The sequence below is a fragment of the Camponotus vicinus genome, unplaced genomic scaffold (assembly GCF_025532165.1).
Source record: "Camponotus vicinus isolate PSW18456_S1 unplaced genomic scaffold, iyCamVici1.0 SCAF_4, whole genome shotgun sequence".
Taxonomy (NCBI): domain Eukaryota; kingdom Metazoa; phylum Arthropoda; class Insecta; order Hymenoptera; family Formicidae; genus Camponotus; species Camponotus vicinus.
In genome coordinates, this window is record NW_028141976.1 from 17,827,449 (window position 1) to 17,842,793 (window position 15,345).

General features: G+C 31.8%; 3 protein-coding genes across 9 annotated transcripts in view; 1 reads left to right on the top strand and 2 right to left on the bottom strand.

The window, feature by feature from the left end:
* Positions 1-3,955, top strand: part of LOC145970881 (uncharacterized) — a 52,436-nt gene extending 48,481 nt beyond the window's left edge. For 2 of the 7 annotated variants that reach the window (XM_083097940.1, XM_083097928.1), the window contains 5 exons: positions 324-584; positions 670-744; positions 1,143-1,301; positions 1,518-1,714; positions 2,022-3,955. In XM_083097940.1, coding sequence (XP_082954066.1) covers positions 324-584; positions 670-744; positions 1,143-1,301; positions 1,518-1,714; positions 2,022-2,189 — 860 coding nt within the window. In that variant the 3' untranslated portion in view covers positions 2,190-3,955. Of the gene's footprint in view, positions 1-323; positions 585-669; positions 745-1,142; positions 1,302-1,517; positions 1,715-2,021 lie in introns of those variants that run through there. The other 5 variants (XM_083097930.1, XM_083097929.1, XM_083097931.1 and 2 more) reach the window with 5 other exon arrangements.
* LOC145970667 (uncharacterized) lies at positions 2,483-6,127 on the bottom strand. Its single transcript, XM_083097536.1, has 4 exons — positions 6,121-6,127; positions 5,843-6,079; positions 5,419-5,660; positions 2,483-3,135 (listed from the first exon to the last, which is right to left on the bottom strand). The coding sequence occupies exons 1-4, from the start codon at positions 6,125-6,127 to the stop codon at positions 3,001-3,003; spliced, it is 621 nt and encodes a 206-aa protein (XP_082953662.1). The 3' UTR covers positions 2,483-3,000.
* Positions 5,945-13,378, bottom strand: LOC145970890 (uncharacterized). The gene is made up of 7 exons (XM_083097947.1): positions 13,239-13,378; positions 12,616-12,799; positions 12,374-12,544; positions 11,829-11,924; positions 11,338-11,427; positions 11,032-11,121; positions 5,945-6,079 (listed from the first exon to the last, which is right to left on the bottom strand). Exons 2-6 carry the CDS (start codon positions 12,797-12,799, stop codon positions 11,057-11,059), a joined length of 606 nt encoding a protein of 201 aa, XP_082954073.1. The 5' UTR covers positions 13,239-13,378; the 3' UTR covers positions 5,945-6,079; positions 11,032-11,056.
* Between the last annotated feature and the right edge of the window lie 1,967 nt (positions 13,379-15,345).

The following is a 15,345-nucleotide window of genomic DNA, read 5'->3' on the forward strand; positions in this document are numbered from 1 at the left end:
AAAGATAATTCCCTAATTAAAAAGAATTCTTAATATTAATTCTTAATATTTATAAAAAAAGTTTCAATTTACATATAAATTTAATAAGTTTTTAAGATAATAGTTTCGTTTTGATTTAGTTTCTTGTACGATTTTTGATTGAGACGCTACATTAATATTAATATTATACAGAAAATACAAAATAATTGTCTTGTTGTATTAATTTATCTTAATCTTTTAGTATTAATTTTTTATATCAAAATTGATCATTTCTTTGTGTATTCCCTAAATTGTGAAGCTTTTTATTGATGTCTTTAACATTTTTGTTCTAATTATTTTAATAGATTTAACAAAGTCTTGCAGCTATGAAAATGCTCAAAAAGATAAGCAAAATAATGATAACAACAATAATGATTTTTCTAATGAATCATTTGAAAATGATGAATCATTACCCTTGGATTATGGAGATTATTTGGCAGATTATTCTTTCAAACCAATAAAAGAAATAAAAACAACTGTTAATCCTGTTCATGAACATATTGACAAAAATTTGAAATTTCAAGAACATGTAAACATGAAAGAAAATTTACAATTGAAAAATGTTGGTAAGTTTCGAAAAAAAAACATAAAACATAAATTTACTCTATTATTATGTAACATTTGTTCAGAATATCCAATTTTTTTCTTTAGATTCACATCGCTCACATAATCAAGATCTGTCAATTTTACATAATAAGCCTAAAATTCTCAGTGTAATTAATACAAGTAAGTTTTGTTGTGCATTCACAGCATGTACTGCATAAAAAAGTTTTAATTACAAATATTAATTTTTAATTTATTTTAAATATGCTTTATAAAAGCATTATTTCAATATTATTTCAAGAATGTTGATTAAGATCTAATTAAAAAATTGTAAAAATAGTTGAGTACAGAAATTTTTTATTTACTACGCTGTTTGAAGTTGATTTGAAAAAATTCAAACATTAGTTCTTTTTAAATTTAATTTTTATTTTATTAACAATAAACTGAACTTTTCATTAAACCATTATTTTATAAAAGATTTAATCGAATTCTAAATTATAAATGTGATATTATATGTATGTATAAGCGAAATTATATTATTTATCTTAAGTTAATGAATCTTATTGTTTTGGTTTAAATAGATATACCAATAGGAATTGTAACATCTGCACAAAAAGAACAGGAAGAAACTCATTTTCAAGATTCTAATTTTTCTGACAATGAGCAAATATGTACTAATGCTTTAATTAATGATGATACAAAGGAGTCCTCTACGCATCAACATCATACGTACTGTTGTAGTAAGTACAGTACAGTAAATAAGCTTGCTATACTGAATAAATACATTTTTAAATACATTTTTTAAATAAATACATTTATAGAGCTAAATACATTTTTTACTCAATTTTTTGGTAACTTTTTGAGAGAAGGAAAAATGGTTTAAATTTAATTGAGTTGTATAAATTCAATTAAAATATAATAATGTCAACTGACTAACATTACGTTTCTTTTTGCAGAAGCATGTCGTCATAATCTACAAGTTATTTTGCATAAGATAAATACAATTGATATGCATTTAGTAGATTTTTATGATAATGAATCCCAGCGAAATAATGAAAATAATCTATTACCACAGTTTCCGATTGTTACAGTTCAAGAATTAGAAAATTTTAATAAATTATTAAGGGAAGATGCAATAGCTCGTACACAATATGTAAGTATTTTATGTATTACACTTTCTAAATTTTTTAAAAACTTGATTTTAATTTTACAATATAACAATAATGCTCATAATTATGAATAATTTCTAATTACATTGATTATTTGTCTTATCTATCTAATTATCTATTTATCTACCCACATAAGAAATATATAATTTGTTATTTTTCATTTTAATCTTATAAATAAACGTACAAGCTTTTTTATTACAATTTAACTAACGATATCGATTAAATTTAAGGTCTGTAATTTTAACTGTTTTTGATTATATTATAATACTAACATATTGTATTATTTTTTAGAAAAAAATAATTAAAAATATTGGCGGTAAAGATGTTAAAAAACATGTTCGACAAGCCTTGACATTAATATTAAATGATGAATTTTCATGTAAATTATCATGGACAGGACAGAAAAAAACTATCAAAGTAAAAGATATGAAGTTCGTGGACATAATAATAGATACATGATTTTTATCTTCAGTCACATCTCATCACATCTTTTTTATATTCCTTTGAATCACTATTATTATTATTATTTTTATTATTATTTTATTTTAGTAATAAAAGTAATAATAAAAATAAAATTAGTATACATTAGTAATAAAAAATTAGTGATGTAATGACTTATGTTGTAAAAAATAATAACCATAGTTGTTTTACTAATATGAAAATGGTAACAGTAATTACTATTTTTAAACATTATCATTAAAGTTTTACATCAAAAAATTTATTTTTAAATTTTGTTTTTATTGTAATTTGTTCATTGATACTTGTTCAAAAGTCTTTATTTTTAAATTAAAATTATTACAAGTCTATATTCAACAATATTTAAATGTAACATCCTTCATCCATGAATTACAATAACAAATGTCCTCATGAGTCTCATAAAAATTGCCAATCATAAAGTAATATGAGTATTTTTGTTGCAGTAAACTTTATTTCCTAATTATATAACTTTTGATTTCAGAGACTATAATTAATTCTGAGCGTAATTGTACAATCTTTGATGTACAAGAAACCATTCAAAAATGGCTACAACATGCAAGTGATAGAGTGCGTTACGTTGAAAAAAAACACGCTGAACATAATTGAAAACTTTTGGCATAAAATTTGTTTTTTTTATTCATAATATTTTATCTTCATAGTTTATTGTTTATTTTATAATGATTTGTTTTCTTTTTTCATAATAATTCATTTTATTTCTATTAAAAAATTTTTCACAATTTTTTTATTTTATATTAATATTATATTAGTCTATAAATAATATGTATTAAAAATGTTAAGTTCCGATTAATATTCTAAATATAACAGGTCTGCATGGTTTTGATGTTTGGGTGAAATGAAATAGTTTCATACGTAATTTTGTGCGCTGAATCCGAATCTGACCTCGGAATTTGCCCATCACATCAGGTTTCTAAGACAAATAAAGTTAAAGATGTAAAAAATGACTTTATCAACTTCATGTATTTATTTTAGAGACTAAACTTTTTAAAATATTTTCAATAATGCCATTATATATTATAGTACTAGTCTTCCCCTTCAAAATCCTTTTCTAATCATCTTCGTACGATATTTTGTTCCCAAGATACACTTCAAAAATATTAAAAGAATAAATAGATACATGTATAAATTTTTAAATTTTGTATAACTTAACTAATATATACATAGTATATACAGTACAGTACAAATTAAAATGCTGAAAAACAGCTAAATGATCTTATTTGAATGAAAGTTAAAGAAAGTTAAGTTATAGAAAGTTAAAGAACTGATATATATTTTGCACATGTATTCATTTGTAATTTTAATATCTTTAAAGTTGTGTATATCGAAAACAAAATATTGTAAGAAGATGATTAAAAAAGATTTTGAAGGGGAAGACTAGTATCATGCAATGGCATTATCAAAAATATTTAAAAAAATTTTGTGCCTCTAAAATAAATATATGAAATTGATTAAAGTTAAAGATGTAAAAAACGTCATTTTTTACATCTTTAACTTCATTTATCTTCGAAATCTGACGTGATGGGCAAATTCCGAGGCCGGATTCTGATTCAGCGCACAAAATTAAGTAGGAAACTACTTCGTTTGTTCAAATATATGTCTCAAGACTGTCTATTTTTGTGGCTTGTGTAATCAAACCGTCCAAAGTTCAATAAGTTTAATTTATTAAAAGTCAAAAAATGTATTTTACATTATAAATATATTATATTATAAAATATATGTCTTGGAAATCATTCATTCTCTCTCTCTTTAAAGCTTCAATTTACTCTGAACACTAAAGAAACACGAAGCCTCTGATGAAATATTTAGCAATAAGCTCTCCAAAGGAAAAGATGTGAATGACAATGTAAAGGATGAATATAATGAAGAAAAATATCGTCCTTTATTATCAAAAACCTCTCTTGGAGAGCTTGTTAAATATATCACCAAAGACTTTGTGTTTTCTTAGTATTTTGAATGTTTTAGAATATAAGTCTTATTAACTTCATAAACATGAACTCCTACAGATATCTAGTTTAAGATATCTTTGTGATTTCTATTACAAGATATCTAAAAAAAAGTAATCTTTTTGATGACTATCAGAAGAAATCTTTTTTCTCTCTCAATACGACGCATAAGAGCTCTTTCTGAACTCATTATGTTGTCTTTCTAAAGAAATTTTTGGATGTCCAAATCTTGCATGAGAGAACATTAAGAATTCTTTCTGTTATCAACTTGCTATCTGGGTACGCTTTAAGTAAATTTAAGTAAATATTTTATACTATATATCTAAATTTGCGCACTAATAACCGCGTGTCTTTTGATTTTTATTTGCCTTTTTACCCCTTAGTAATTTATTATTATGTTGAGCCTATTATTTTCATTATTTTATTTTTCAAAATTGTTTTTATTATATGAATAAATAAATAAATAAATAAATAAATAAATAAATAAATAAATAAATAAATATATATATATATATACAGGGTGTGTCAGACCACCCGTATCAGCCGAATATCTCGAAAACCGAGAACGGCAGACAAAAATGTTTCCTATAAAAGTTATAGGGTTTCAAATAATGCACAGTAATATTAGTACGACCTTGAATAGCGTTGTCAAGATCATGTGAAGGTCACCTTCAATTTCTTAAATGGAACCATTTATTTTTCATTGCGTTATTATTCTTGTAGCTTATCTCGAGAGCTTTCCAAAACACTATAATTAAGTTAGTTTTAAGTACTTGTAGAGTTATGAGGCTTGAAATCGTTTCTTAATTTTATATAAACCGTAAAATATCTTATTTTGTACATAAAAGTATTAAGGTGAGGTAATCGTAAAATATTCATTTTTCGATTACCTCACCTTAATACTTTTATGTACAAAATAATGAGAGGAATCAATTGGTGTAAAGAAAACATAGTTATTTTTAAGAAAAAATTGTAATTGTTAATTGCAAATTACATATTTTTTTTTCGAAACAACTATGTGTTTTTTTTACACCAATTATCTTATCTTAATACTTTTATGTGCAAAATAATGAGAGGAATTAATTAGTGTGACACCCAGTATATTCAATATCTAGATTTTGTCTTCTACTTTTATCTCTACAAAAGAATTTTTGTTGTTGATTGAATTATAGAAATATACATTTATTTCACATTTAAAAATAGAGAGAAGAAGAAAAAAGAAATGGACGCAAAAACAGAAAAGTACTCACTAATTGTTTCCGAATCTCTCTGTCCTTTTGGAGATCCGTGTCAAATTTGAAAAATTCGTCAACTGTTGATAACGGAAATTCCGGCAATAATTGGACTTCGTCATTATTATATATTGTATTAGCTGGTCCTGCGTTATTTATTAAATTTATTATTATCTCCAACTGTCTCGTATTCTTTTGTGAGATTTTTAATAATTCTTTTGTGAAATTTTTAATAATTTTTTGTTCGGTACGACACGCATCTGTATAAGATAAAAAAGAAAAATATTTATTTCTCTTTATAAGTATCATTAAAATTATCTGTTTAGTTATTTTACACAAGTACATACATACGAAATTAAGTACATATAACATATTGCTATTATAAGTACAATATAACGATATAATTAAGAAGGAAGAATAAAGAATAAAGTTTAATACATACCACAGCATTTTTCCAAACGATTGCCGTTGGCATTGAAAGTTGTCATGTCATCACCGTCAAGCACATTATCGGGGCTAATCATATTGTCACCAATATCATCATCATCATCATTATTATCATCAGGCACATTGTCATTATTAAGCCCATTACCATCATCACGCACATTAGCATTATCGCAAGACACGTAATCACCTACTAAACTTTCGTTCAACCATTCCTCATCAGTAATGTCAACATCTGTAAATATAAAGTCTGTGAGTTCATTTTGTTAGTTATACTGTTCATCACAGTGTTATTAAATTTCATTCATTGTAAACTATTTTATATAATTTTCATTTAACGCAATTTTTTATATTATTTTTTCTAGAATATACACTCACCAGCAAAAAAAGCGGTACACCTAAAATTTGAGAAAATTTCATCAAATTTTAAATGATCATAACTTGGTAAATAATGATGATAAAAATATGTTTAAAAAAACAAAATGAAGGCTGTAATGTCCACTTTAAGAATATTTAAGTGGCAATTATGCTCAGCCATTGTTTTCAAAATGGCGGATAAGGAAGTGAAAGGATGTAAAATTGATTATTAAAGGATCGAGTTTGGGACGGTGCACGGCGTAAATCAGGTAACGCAGCCCAATGAGACCAAATGCTCGTGAAAGTGTGGAGTGTTATCTTTAAAATGTTTTTTTACCGAGCTCGATACGATGATTTTTCGCTGAGTTATTCCGAATTTAATTAAAAACGCTCTTTTTTCTTCTTCAATTTGCAGCTCAGCGAATAATTATCGTATCGAGCTCGGTAAAAAAGCATTGTAAAGGTGATACTCCACACTTTCACATGCATTTCATCCCATTGGGCTGCGATACCTGATTCACGCCACGCACTGGAGCAAAGCGGGAACCTTTATTTATCGGTTTTGTATGCTTTCATTTATCCGCTATTTTGAAAAAAAATGGTTGCACATAATTTCAATTTAATTTAGGTGTGTGTGTGTGTGTGCTCGTTTGTATACCACAAGGATAAGGACCCCGTGGTTCGTCAGCTCCACAGTATTTAAAGACTCCAAACCCTCCTTGTGGCGTGTGTGTGTGTGTGTGTGTGTGTGTGTGTGCTCGTTTGTATACCACAAGGATAAGGATCCCGTGGTTCGTCAGCTCCACAGTATTTAAAGACTCCAAACCCTCCTTGTGGCGTGTGTGTGTGTGTGTGTGTGTGTGTGTACGGGCGCACGCATGTGTGTATTAATAGTGGGTATGACCTCCTCGTGCGCGTATTACCTCATTCATACGATCAGGCATACTCTGTATTAGTCTTTTTATTTCATCCTGCGTAATTGCATCCCATGCATTTTGAAGAACTCTTTGAAGTTCTTGCAGTGACTGAGGTGCAGGTACGTGATTTCGTACTTTCTTGCCGAGATTGTCCCACAAATGCTCAATGGGATTTAAATCCGGACTACTTGCTGGCCAAACAAGTCGATTTATGCCAACTTCATCGAGGAAATCAAACACTCTTCTCGCAGTGTGTGGTCGAGCATTGTCTTGCATAAACAAGAAGTTCTCTCCGATAAAGGGTGCATACGGAACAACATACGGAAGGAGTATGTCTTCCACGTATACATCTGCGTTCATGTTCCTGTCAAAAAAGTGCAAATCTGTATGAGCGTCCGCTGAAATACCTGCCCAAACCATCACAGAGCCTCCATTGTAGCTGTACCTTTCACTTACAGTACAATCTGCAAATCGTTCTCCACGACGACGATAAACTCGTTCTCGTCCATCTGGAGAATAGAGACAAAAACGAGATTCATCGCTAAAGAGTACTTTGCCCCAGTCTGCGTAATTCCAGTCTCTATGCGCAACTGCAAAATTGAGTCGAGCTACGCGATGACGACCTGTAAGAAAAGGTACAGCCGCTGGCCTGCGCGAAAACAGATTTTGTTCCGCTAATCTTCTCCGAACGGTGTCAACGGATACATTGCAATTGTGGACATCCCTTAAATTGTTTCGAATTTGAACAGCTGTTCGATGTCTGTCTCTTAATGAATTTAAAACAATAAATCGGTCATCGTTTTCATTGGTACGTCGAGGGCGCCCAGAACCAGGCCTCCTCTTGAAAGAATTGGTGTCTAAGTACCTGGCATAAGCACGTTGCACAGTTGACACTGACAGATCAAGTGCCTCAGCAACGTATCTTCGACTTCTGCCATCTTCAATTAAAGCAACAACTTGAGCAGCTTTTTCTGGAGTTATCGTTGCCATAATCGAGAAGTAATTTCGAGAAGAAGTAATTAATTATGGTTTCAATAGATGAAGTCGCAAGGAGCAACGCGTCTAGAGAGCTAGCAAATCAATCGCATAACTTGTACTATAGTCTTTCAATGTTTTTTCCGTTTGAGACGTGCTTATGCCAGGTACATTGAAAGACTATAGTACAAGTTATGCGATTGATTTGCTAGCTCTCTAGACGCGTTGCTCCTTGCGACTTCATCTATTGAAACCATAATTAATTACTTCTTCTCGAAATTACTTCTCGATTATGGCAACGATAACTCCAGAAAAAGCTGCTCAAGTTGTTGCTTTAATTGAAGATGGCAGAAGTCGAAGATACGTTGCTGAGGCACTTGATCTGTCAGTGTCAACTGTGCAACGTGCTTATGCCAGGTACTTAGACACCAATTCTTTCAAGAGGAGGCCTGGTTCTGGGCGCCCTCGACGTACCAATGAAAACGATGACCGATTTATTGTTTTAAATTCATTAAGAGACAGACATCGAACAGCTGTTCAAATTCGAAACAATTTAAGGGATGTCCACAATTGCAATGTATCCGTTGACACCGTTCGGAGAAGATTAGCGGAACAAAATCTGTTTTCGCGCAGGCCAGCGGCTGTACCTTTTCTTACAGGTCGTCATCGCGTAGCTCGACTCAATTTTGCAGTTGCGCATAGAGACTGGAATTACGCAGACTGGGGCAAAGTACTCTTTAGCGATGAATCTCGTTTTTGTCTCTATTCTCCAGATGGACGAGAACGAGTTTATCGTCGTCGTGGAGAACGATTTGCAGATTGTACTGTAAGTGAAAGGTTCAGCTACAATGGAGGCTCTGTGATGGTTTGGGCAGGTATTTCAGCGGACGCTCATACAGATTTGCACTTTTTTGACAGGAACATGAACGCAGATGTATACGTGGAAGACATACTCCTTCCGTATGTTGTTCCGTATGCACCCTTTATCGGAGAGAACTTCTTGTTTATGCAAGACAATGCTCGACCACACACTGCGAGAAGAGTGTTTGATTTCCTCGATGAAGTTGGCATAAATCGACTTGTTTGGCCAGCAAGTAGTCCGGATTTAAATCCCATTGAGCATTTGTGGGACAATCTCGGCAAGAAAGTACGAAATCACGTACCTGCACCTCAGTCACTGCAAGAACTTCAAAGAGTTCTTCAAAATGCATGGGATGCAATTACGCAGGATGAAATAAAAAGACTAATACAGAGTATGCCTGATCGTATGAATGAGGTAATACGCGCACGAGGAGGTCATACCCACTATTAATACACACATGCGTGCGCCCGTACACACACACACACACACACACACACGCCACAAGGAGGGTTTGGAGTCTTTAAATACTGTGGAGCTGACGAACCACGGGATCCTTATCCTTGTGGTATACAAACGAGCACACACACACACACACACACACACGCCACAAGGAGGGTTTGGAGTCTTTAAATACTGTGGAGCTGACGAACCACGGGGTCCTTATCCTTGTGGTATACAAACGAGCACACACACACACACACACACACACACACACACACACACACGCCACAAGGAGGGTTTGGAGTCTTTAAATACTGTGGAGCTGACGAACCACGGGGTCCTTATCCTTGTGGTATACAAACGAGCACACACACACACACACACACACACACACACACACGCCACAAGGAGGGTTTGGAGTCTTTAAATACTGTGGAGCTGACGAACCACGGGGTCCTTATCCTTGTGGTATACAAACGAGCACACACACACACACACACACACACACACACACGCCACAAGGAGGGTTTGGAGTCTTTAAATACTGTGGAGCTGACGAACCACGGGGTCCTTATCCTTGTGGTATACAAACGAGCACACACACACACACACACACACACACACACACGCCACAAGGAGGGTTTGGAGTCTTTAAATACTGTGGAGCTGACGAACCACGGGGTCCTTTCCTTGTGGTATACAAACGAGCACACACACACACACACCTAAATTAAATTGAAATTATGTGCAACCATTTTTTTTCAAAATAGCGGATAAATGAAAGCATACAAAACCGATAAATAAAGGTTCCCGCTTTGCTCCAGTGCGTGGCGTGAATCAGGTATCGCAGCCCAATGGGACGAAATGCATGTGAAAGTGTGGAGTATCACCTTTACAATGCTTTTTTACCGAGCTCGATACGATAATTATTCGCTGAGCTGCAAATTGAAGAAGAAAAAAGAGCGTTTTTAATTAAATTCGGAATAACTCAGCGAAAAATCATCGTATCGAGCTCGGTAAAAAAACATTTTAAAGATAACACTCCACACTTTCACGAGCATTTGGTCTCATTGGGCTGCGTTACCTGATTTACGCCGTGCACCGTCCCAAACTCGATCCTTTAATAATCAATTTTACATCCTTTCACTTCCTTATCCGCCATTTTGAAAACAATGGCTGAGCATAATTGCCACTTAAATATTCTTAAAGTGGACATTACAGCCTTCATTTTGTTTTTTTAAACATATTTTTATCATCATTATTTACCAAGTTATGATCATTTAAAATTTGATGAAATTTTCTCAAATTTTAGGTGTACCGCTTTTTTTGCGGGTGAGTGTATTTTACACAAAATTAAAATAATTTGAAAATTTTTTAAGTATATGTAACAGTTTTTGATGTGGACTTAGCACCCTTTTTTAAAAAGATAATTTTTTAATAAACATAATCTAATTTAAATATTGCTATAAGAGTTTGCTTATAAACAAGTGGCTATATACTTGAATGAATAGTTTAATTAGATAAGAAATAAATAAATACAATTTATTAACAACAAATCATTAATTGAACTTCACAAAGTATTTAATCACTTCTTTATATAAGCTTCTTCTTTTCCTGAAAAGTAAAAAAACATACCATTATTTTGCTTGCCTTTATTAAATTAGCTGCTATTTCTGGGTACTTGCACACAAGAAGTAAGACGCACACTTTTCTTCCTCATATATTCTGCAAAATATAAAATATAATTTATATAGGATTTCATTTTAGCTTTAAGTAATACTTCGCAGCAAGTGTCATCACATAAAGTTCATTGTTATCGTTGCAGTAAGTTTGGAAATGTGTGTGTGTGTGTGTGTGTGATATATATATATATACACACACATTTCCCAACTTATACACACACACACAGATAATCCATATATATCCTATAATTATGCGTACCATTCAAGTTACTAAGACTGGTAACATTTCCGGATACTTGTGCGCCACTGCAAGAAGGCGTTTGCACGAGGTTCGTTTCTTCTGTAGATCCTACAAAATATTATTAATGTTATTAAACTTTGACTGCGGTCGGGGAAACGTTAGATATGCTTCGGAACATTATTCTATTTTTGTTCTACATTCCACGAAAATAAAGATATATGAATGATTTTTCGAAGCATTCATAACATCTTCCTGACCATAGCCATAGAATACAATTAACTTAACTTTACTACTTTCGGGAAAAAAAAATTCGTCATATATGGATTTTGTCAATATCTGATCATGTCTTGCCAAATATAGTCGTATATATGATATATATTATCAAATACAGTCATATATGATAACCATATATCATATATGACTCTATTTGGCAAGACATGATCAGATATTGACAAAATCCATTTAGGACAAATTTTTTTCCCGTGAAGAAAAACTGAAACCATAAATACCATTAAATCCTTTGTTTCGAAGATTGCTGACATTATTAGATGGTACGTAATTACAAGGAGGCGCTAACGCATTCTTCTTTTTCTTGCTTAGATGTTCTATCAAAGTTAAATACTATTACTTAATTTACTGTTCTTATTAACGATAAAATAATTACAATTAAATAAGTAGAATTATTATTAGAATTATTATCACTATCCAAGAAAAAAATGGGTATAATATAGTCAGATGTAAATATACATAATTATTAGATATGAAGATTTGATAACATATATAATTTTATATAATCATATCCAAAGAATGGCGTGACATAATCACATCTTTATATAATAATATTTGATCATCTATTTTCATATATAAATAGATCTAGTCGAATATGATAATAAAGATATGATCATATCACATCATTTTTCGAGTATTATTATGTATGATTATATAAAATTATATATATGTCAAATCTTTTCATATCTAATTATGTATATTTACATCTGACCATATTATACGCATTTTTTTCTTGGGTAACGATTAAATGAATAGAATTAATTACCGGTTTTGCTGTAATTTTCAAGTTCATCATGAAACGGTGGTCTTTTAATTGTTCTTTTTTGTGGTTCCTGTATAATTGAATATCCTTGACTTAGTGCTTGCATTGGTCCTTCATCGGATGTGGATACAGTTTCTGCTCGTTTCTCGGCTTGTATGGCTGTTTCATAAGAATCTATGCAAAATAATTTTGATGTAATTACAAAATTCTTCCAAAATAAAATTACATAGTTTCAGTTTCATTACCATATGGCCCTACAATGCGTCTATACTGTTGAACATCCCAGTCGTCACAGGGAAAAATATTTTTCTGAACAGCTCTTCTGACGTTTATTTCTTTTGGTGGCCATTTGAAGGTTCTTGCCTTAACATTTACCCAAACGTCAGGTACTATGGAGCACCAATCGTCAAAAAATATTACATAATACATCTGAAATTGTTAAATTTTAGAACTGATTAAATGTTGAATATCATTTTCCTCAGTAATGCTAAAAAATATATTACACATATACAAATAAGAGCTCCTGCCCACAGAACGCGGAAGCGCTTGCCGCGCGGGAAAAAGTTACGCGGTAGCTAATAAACGCTAGGACAACAATACGTTGATTGATTACTGCGTCACTTTTTGCCGCGTGGCAAGCGTTTCCGCGTCCTGTGGGCAGAAGCTCTAAGTGTATCAAAAAGTGATGGCAATAAAATTGGCGTTATTTTTGGCATATAAGAGAAAATATCCAAAAAAAATATTTTTCACGTTACAGTCGTTAGAAAAAGGAAGATTAAAATCGAAGATTTTTGATAACTTTTAACATTTATCTGCATAAAAATAAATGTAGTACTATATGCATATAAATAAAGGTAACACTACTCACTGTTTTTACAAATGTAAAAGAGGCATTATATAATACATGTGATTGAAAAATATTTTTACAGCTTTAGCATCAATTTGCGTTGCTGATACTACTTCCACACTTGTTTGCCGCGTTGCTGTATGAATATTCATGTCTTGGGAATTACAAGAATACATTGCAATGGACTGAAGATCACAAAATTTTTTTCCAATAACAATAAGTATGTTATCTTTATAGCCGATATATTCGATGCAAAACACTGATCCATCCTTTAAATAACAGCAATTATTTGCAGAATTCGTCGTCAGCAAATATTTTTCAAATTTCATACTTTTGTGTGAATTTACACATCCTAAGGGCATATTTCTTCCATCTGGATGTAGAAGTAGCGGTATATTTATTACGTTGCTATTATTAAAATTACTTTCACATTTAGTTATTGCGCGTTCATTAATTCTGTTGTTCAATTGTGACAATGGTTTTTCTGATTTGCGTAACATTTTCTTGAGTTCTTTCATAAAATTCTCGAAAGGAAAAGCGCAGAATGTATTTAAAGATCCATATCTCTTTACATCTTCACACAAATGTATTAAATTATGTATATTATAAACAATAGTGTCTTTTCCGTATAATACTTTAAATGTTCTGACAAAATATTTCAACAAATCAGTAGCATATTCATTGTTACGTAAACAATCTTCAGGATGGCATAATATACGTATAGCAATATGTAGAGCACAGAAATGTTTGTAATAATCAGCGTCCAAATATTTCTGTAAAACAATAGGTCCCAAATAAAGAAGGAATAATCGAAATTCTGTTGCCTTCCACCTATCTAATTCGTTAGGTCCTCGTGGGCGACGAGCAAATTCAATTGGTATAAATTTACGCAAATTTAAAATGTCTTTGGATAATGCTTCTATCTGTGCCGCACGTAATCGCGATTTATGGGGCCCCTTCATCAATAGAAGCAGCATCTTCTTCATTACTCCTAAGCAAATTACATGCATATAATCCAAGGGGAAACTGTTAATTATGTCTATAGGCAAGTATTCGAATGGTGATACTGTAACGTGATGTTCTTCATTTTCTCTATTGCGGAAATTATTGTTTATACGTAATCGTGCATTTTCTTGCAGAAAAACCATCTTATGGTTATAATATTCTCCTTCACAAAAACATTTAGTGCAACCAAAATAACCATTATGTCCTTTAACACCCGTTACAAAGGATTTGGCAGGAGCATCGCAAATAATAGCTCTGATTATTACTTGATACTTTTTTTCTTTGAATGAAAATCCTTCATTGTGCAGATGTAGATATTCTTCACAAAATTCTTCTAACAACTCGTGCGCATTCGTAGGCTTCTTATAACCGTGATATGCTCCAATTAAAAAGGGTTCTGTAGATTGATTGTTATTATATATTTGCCCAAGTATGGGCCATAATTGACTTGCTGAGCTTTTAGCAAGAGGTAAGCCATCAATGTTAACGTTAATTTTTATCAAATCATTGGTACTTTCATAATGTTCTAAGCGCTCCCGTAATGCTCTTTCCAGACCATAGTGGAAATAATGACCACTCGCGCATTCACGAATAATCGTTTCTGTGGGTGTATGTAAAAAGGTTCTCGCATCGCTAGGCAAATTTTGGAGACCTTCTTCTCGAAGAATCCGCAATAAACTTGTTACAGATGTGTGTGGAACATTATATTCTATAGCCCAAGTACGTAAGCGTTGTTGTAAAGTGTTTTTTTCTTTGTCTGTTGCAATACATGTTGAAAAAAATCATGCATATTTTCAATGTTCTCGGAATCATGTAATTGCTCGTGTACTACATCTACTGATTGCAAAGGAGATTTATTTGTATCAAAATTCTCATTTTCGAAGCATTCTATATGAACAGAATTGTGTTTAGCAATAACATTGTCTTGCCAATTTTTCGTTATCGAAATGGCAGTAACATTTCTCTTTCGTTCTTGTGATAACAATCGTCTGTTTTGTTGTCTTCGAGATAAATCTCTGAATTTCTTATACTTCGGCATTACCTTCAATTTCTTAAATGGAACCAAAAAGGGGGTGCAATTTAAAAAAATTGAAGTGACCTTCAAATGACTGTCCAAGGTCAA

Excerpts from the sequence above, each read along its gene's own strand:
- LOC145970667 (XM_083097536.1), bottom strand. Across the intron at positions 5,661-5,842 it reads TCGTTTGGAAAAATGCTGTG|ATGCGTGTCGTACCGAACAA; the intron begins GTATGTATTAAA and ends TATCTTATACAG. Across the intron at positions 3,136-5,418 it reads GAGAGATTCGGAAACAATTA|AAACCTGATGTGATGGGCAA; the intron begins GTGAGTACTTTT and ends TATTTGTCTTAG.
- LOC145970890 (XM_083097947.1), bottom strand. The coding sequence starts at position 12,799 with ATGTATTATGTAATATTTTTTGACGATTGGTGCTCCATAGTACCTGAC. Across the intron at positions 12,545-12,615 it reads ACGCATTGTAGGGCCATATG|ATTCTTATGAAACAGCCATA; the intron begins GTAATGAAACTG and ends TATTTTGCATAG. Across the intron at positions 11,925-12,373 it reads TGAAAATTACAGCAAAACCG|AACATCTAAGCAAGAAAAAG; the intron begins GTAATTAATTCT and ends TAACTTTGATAG.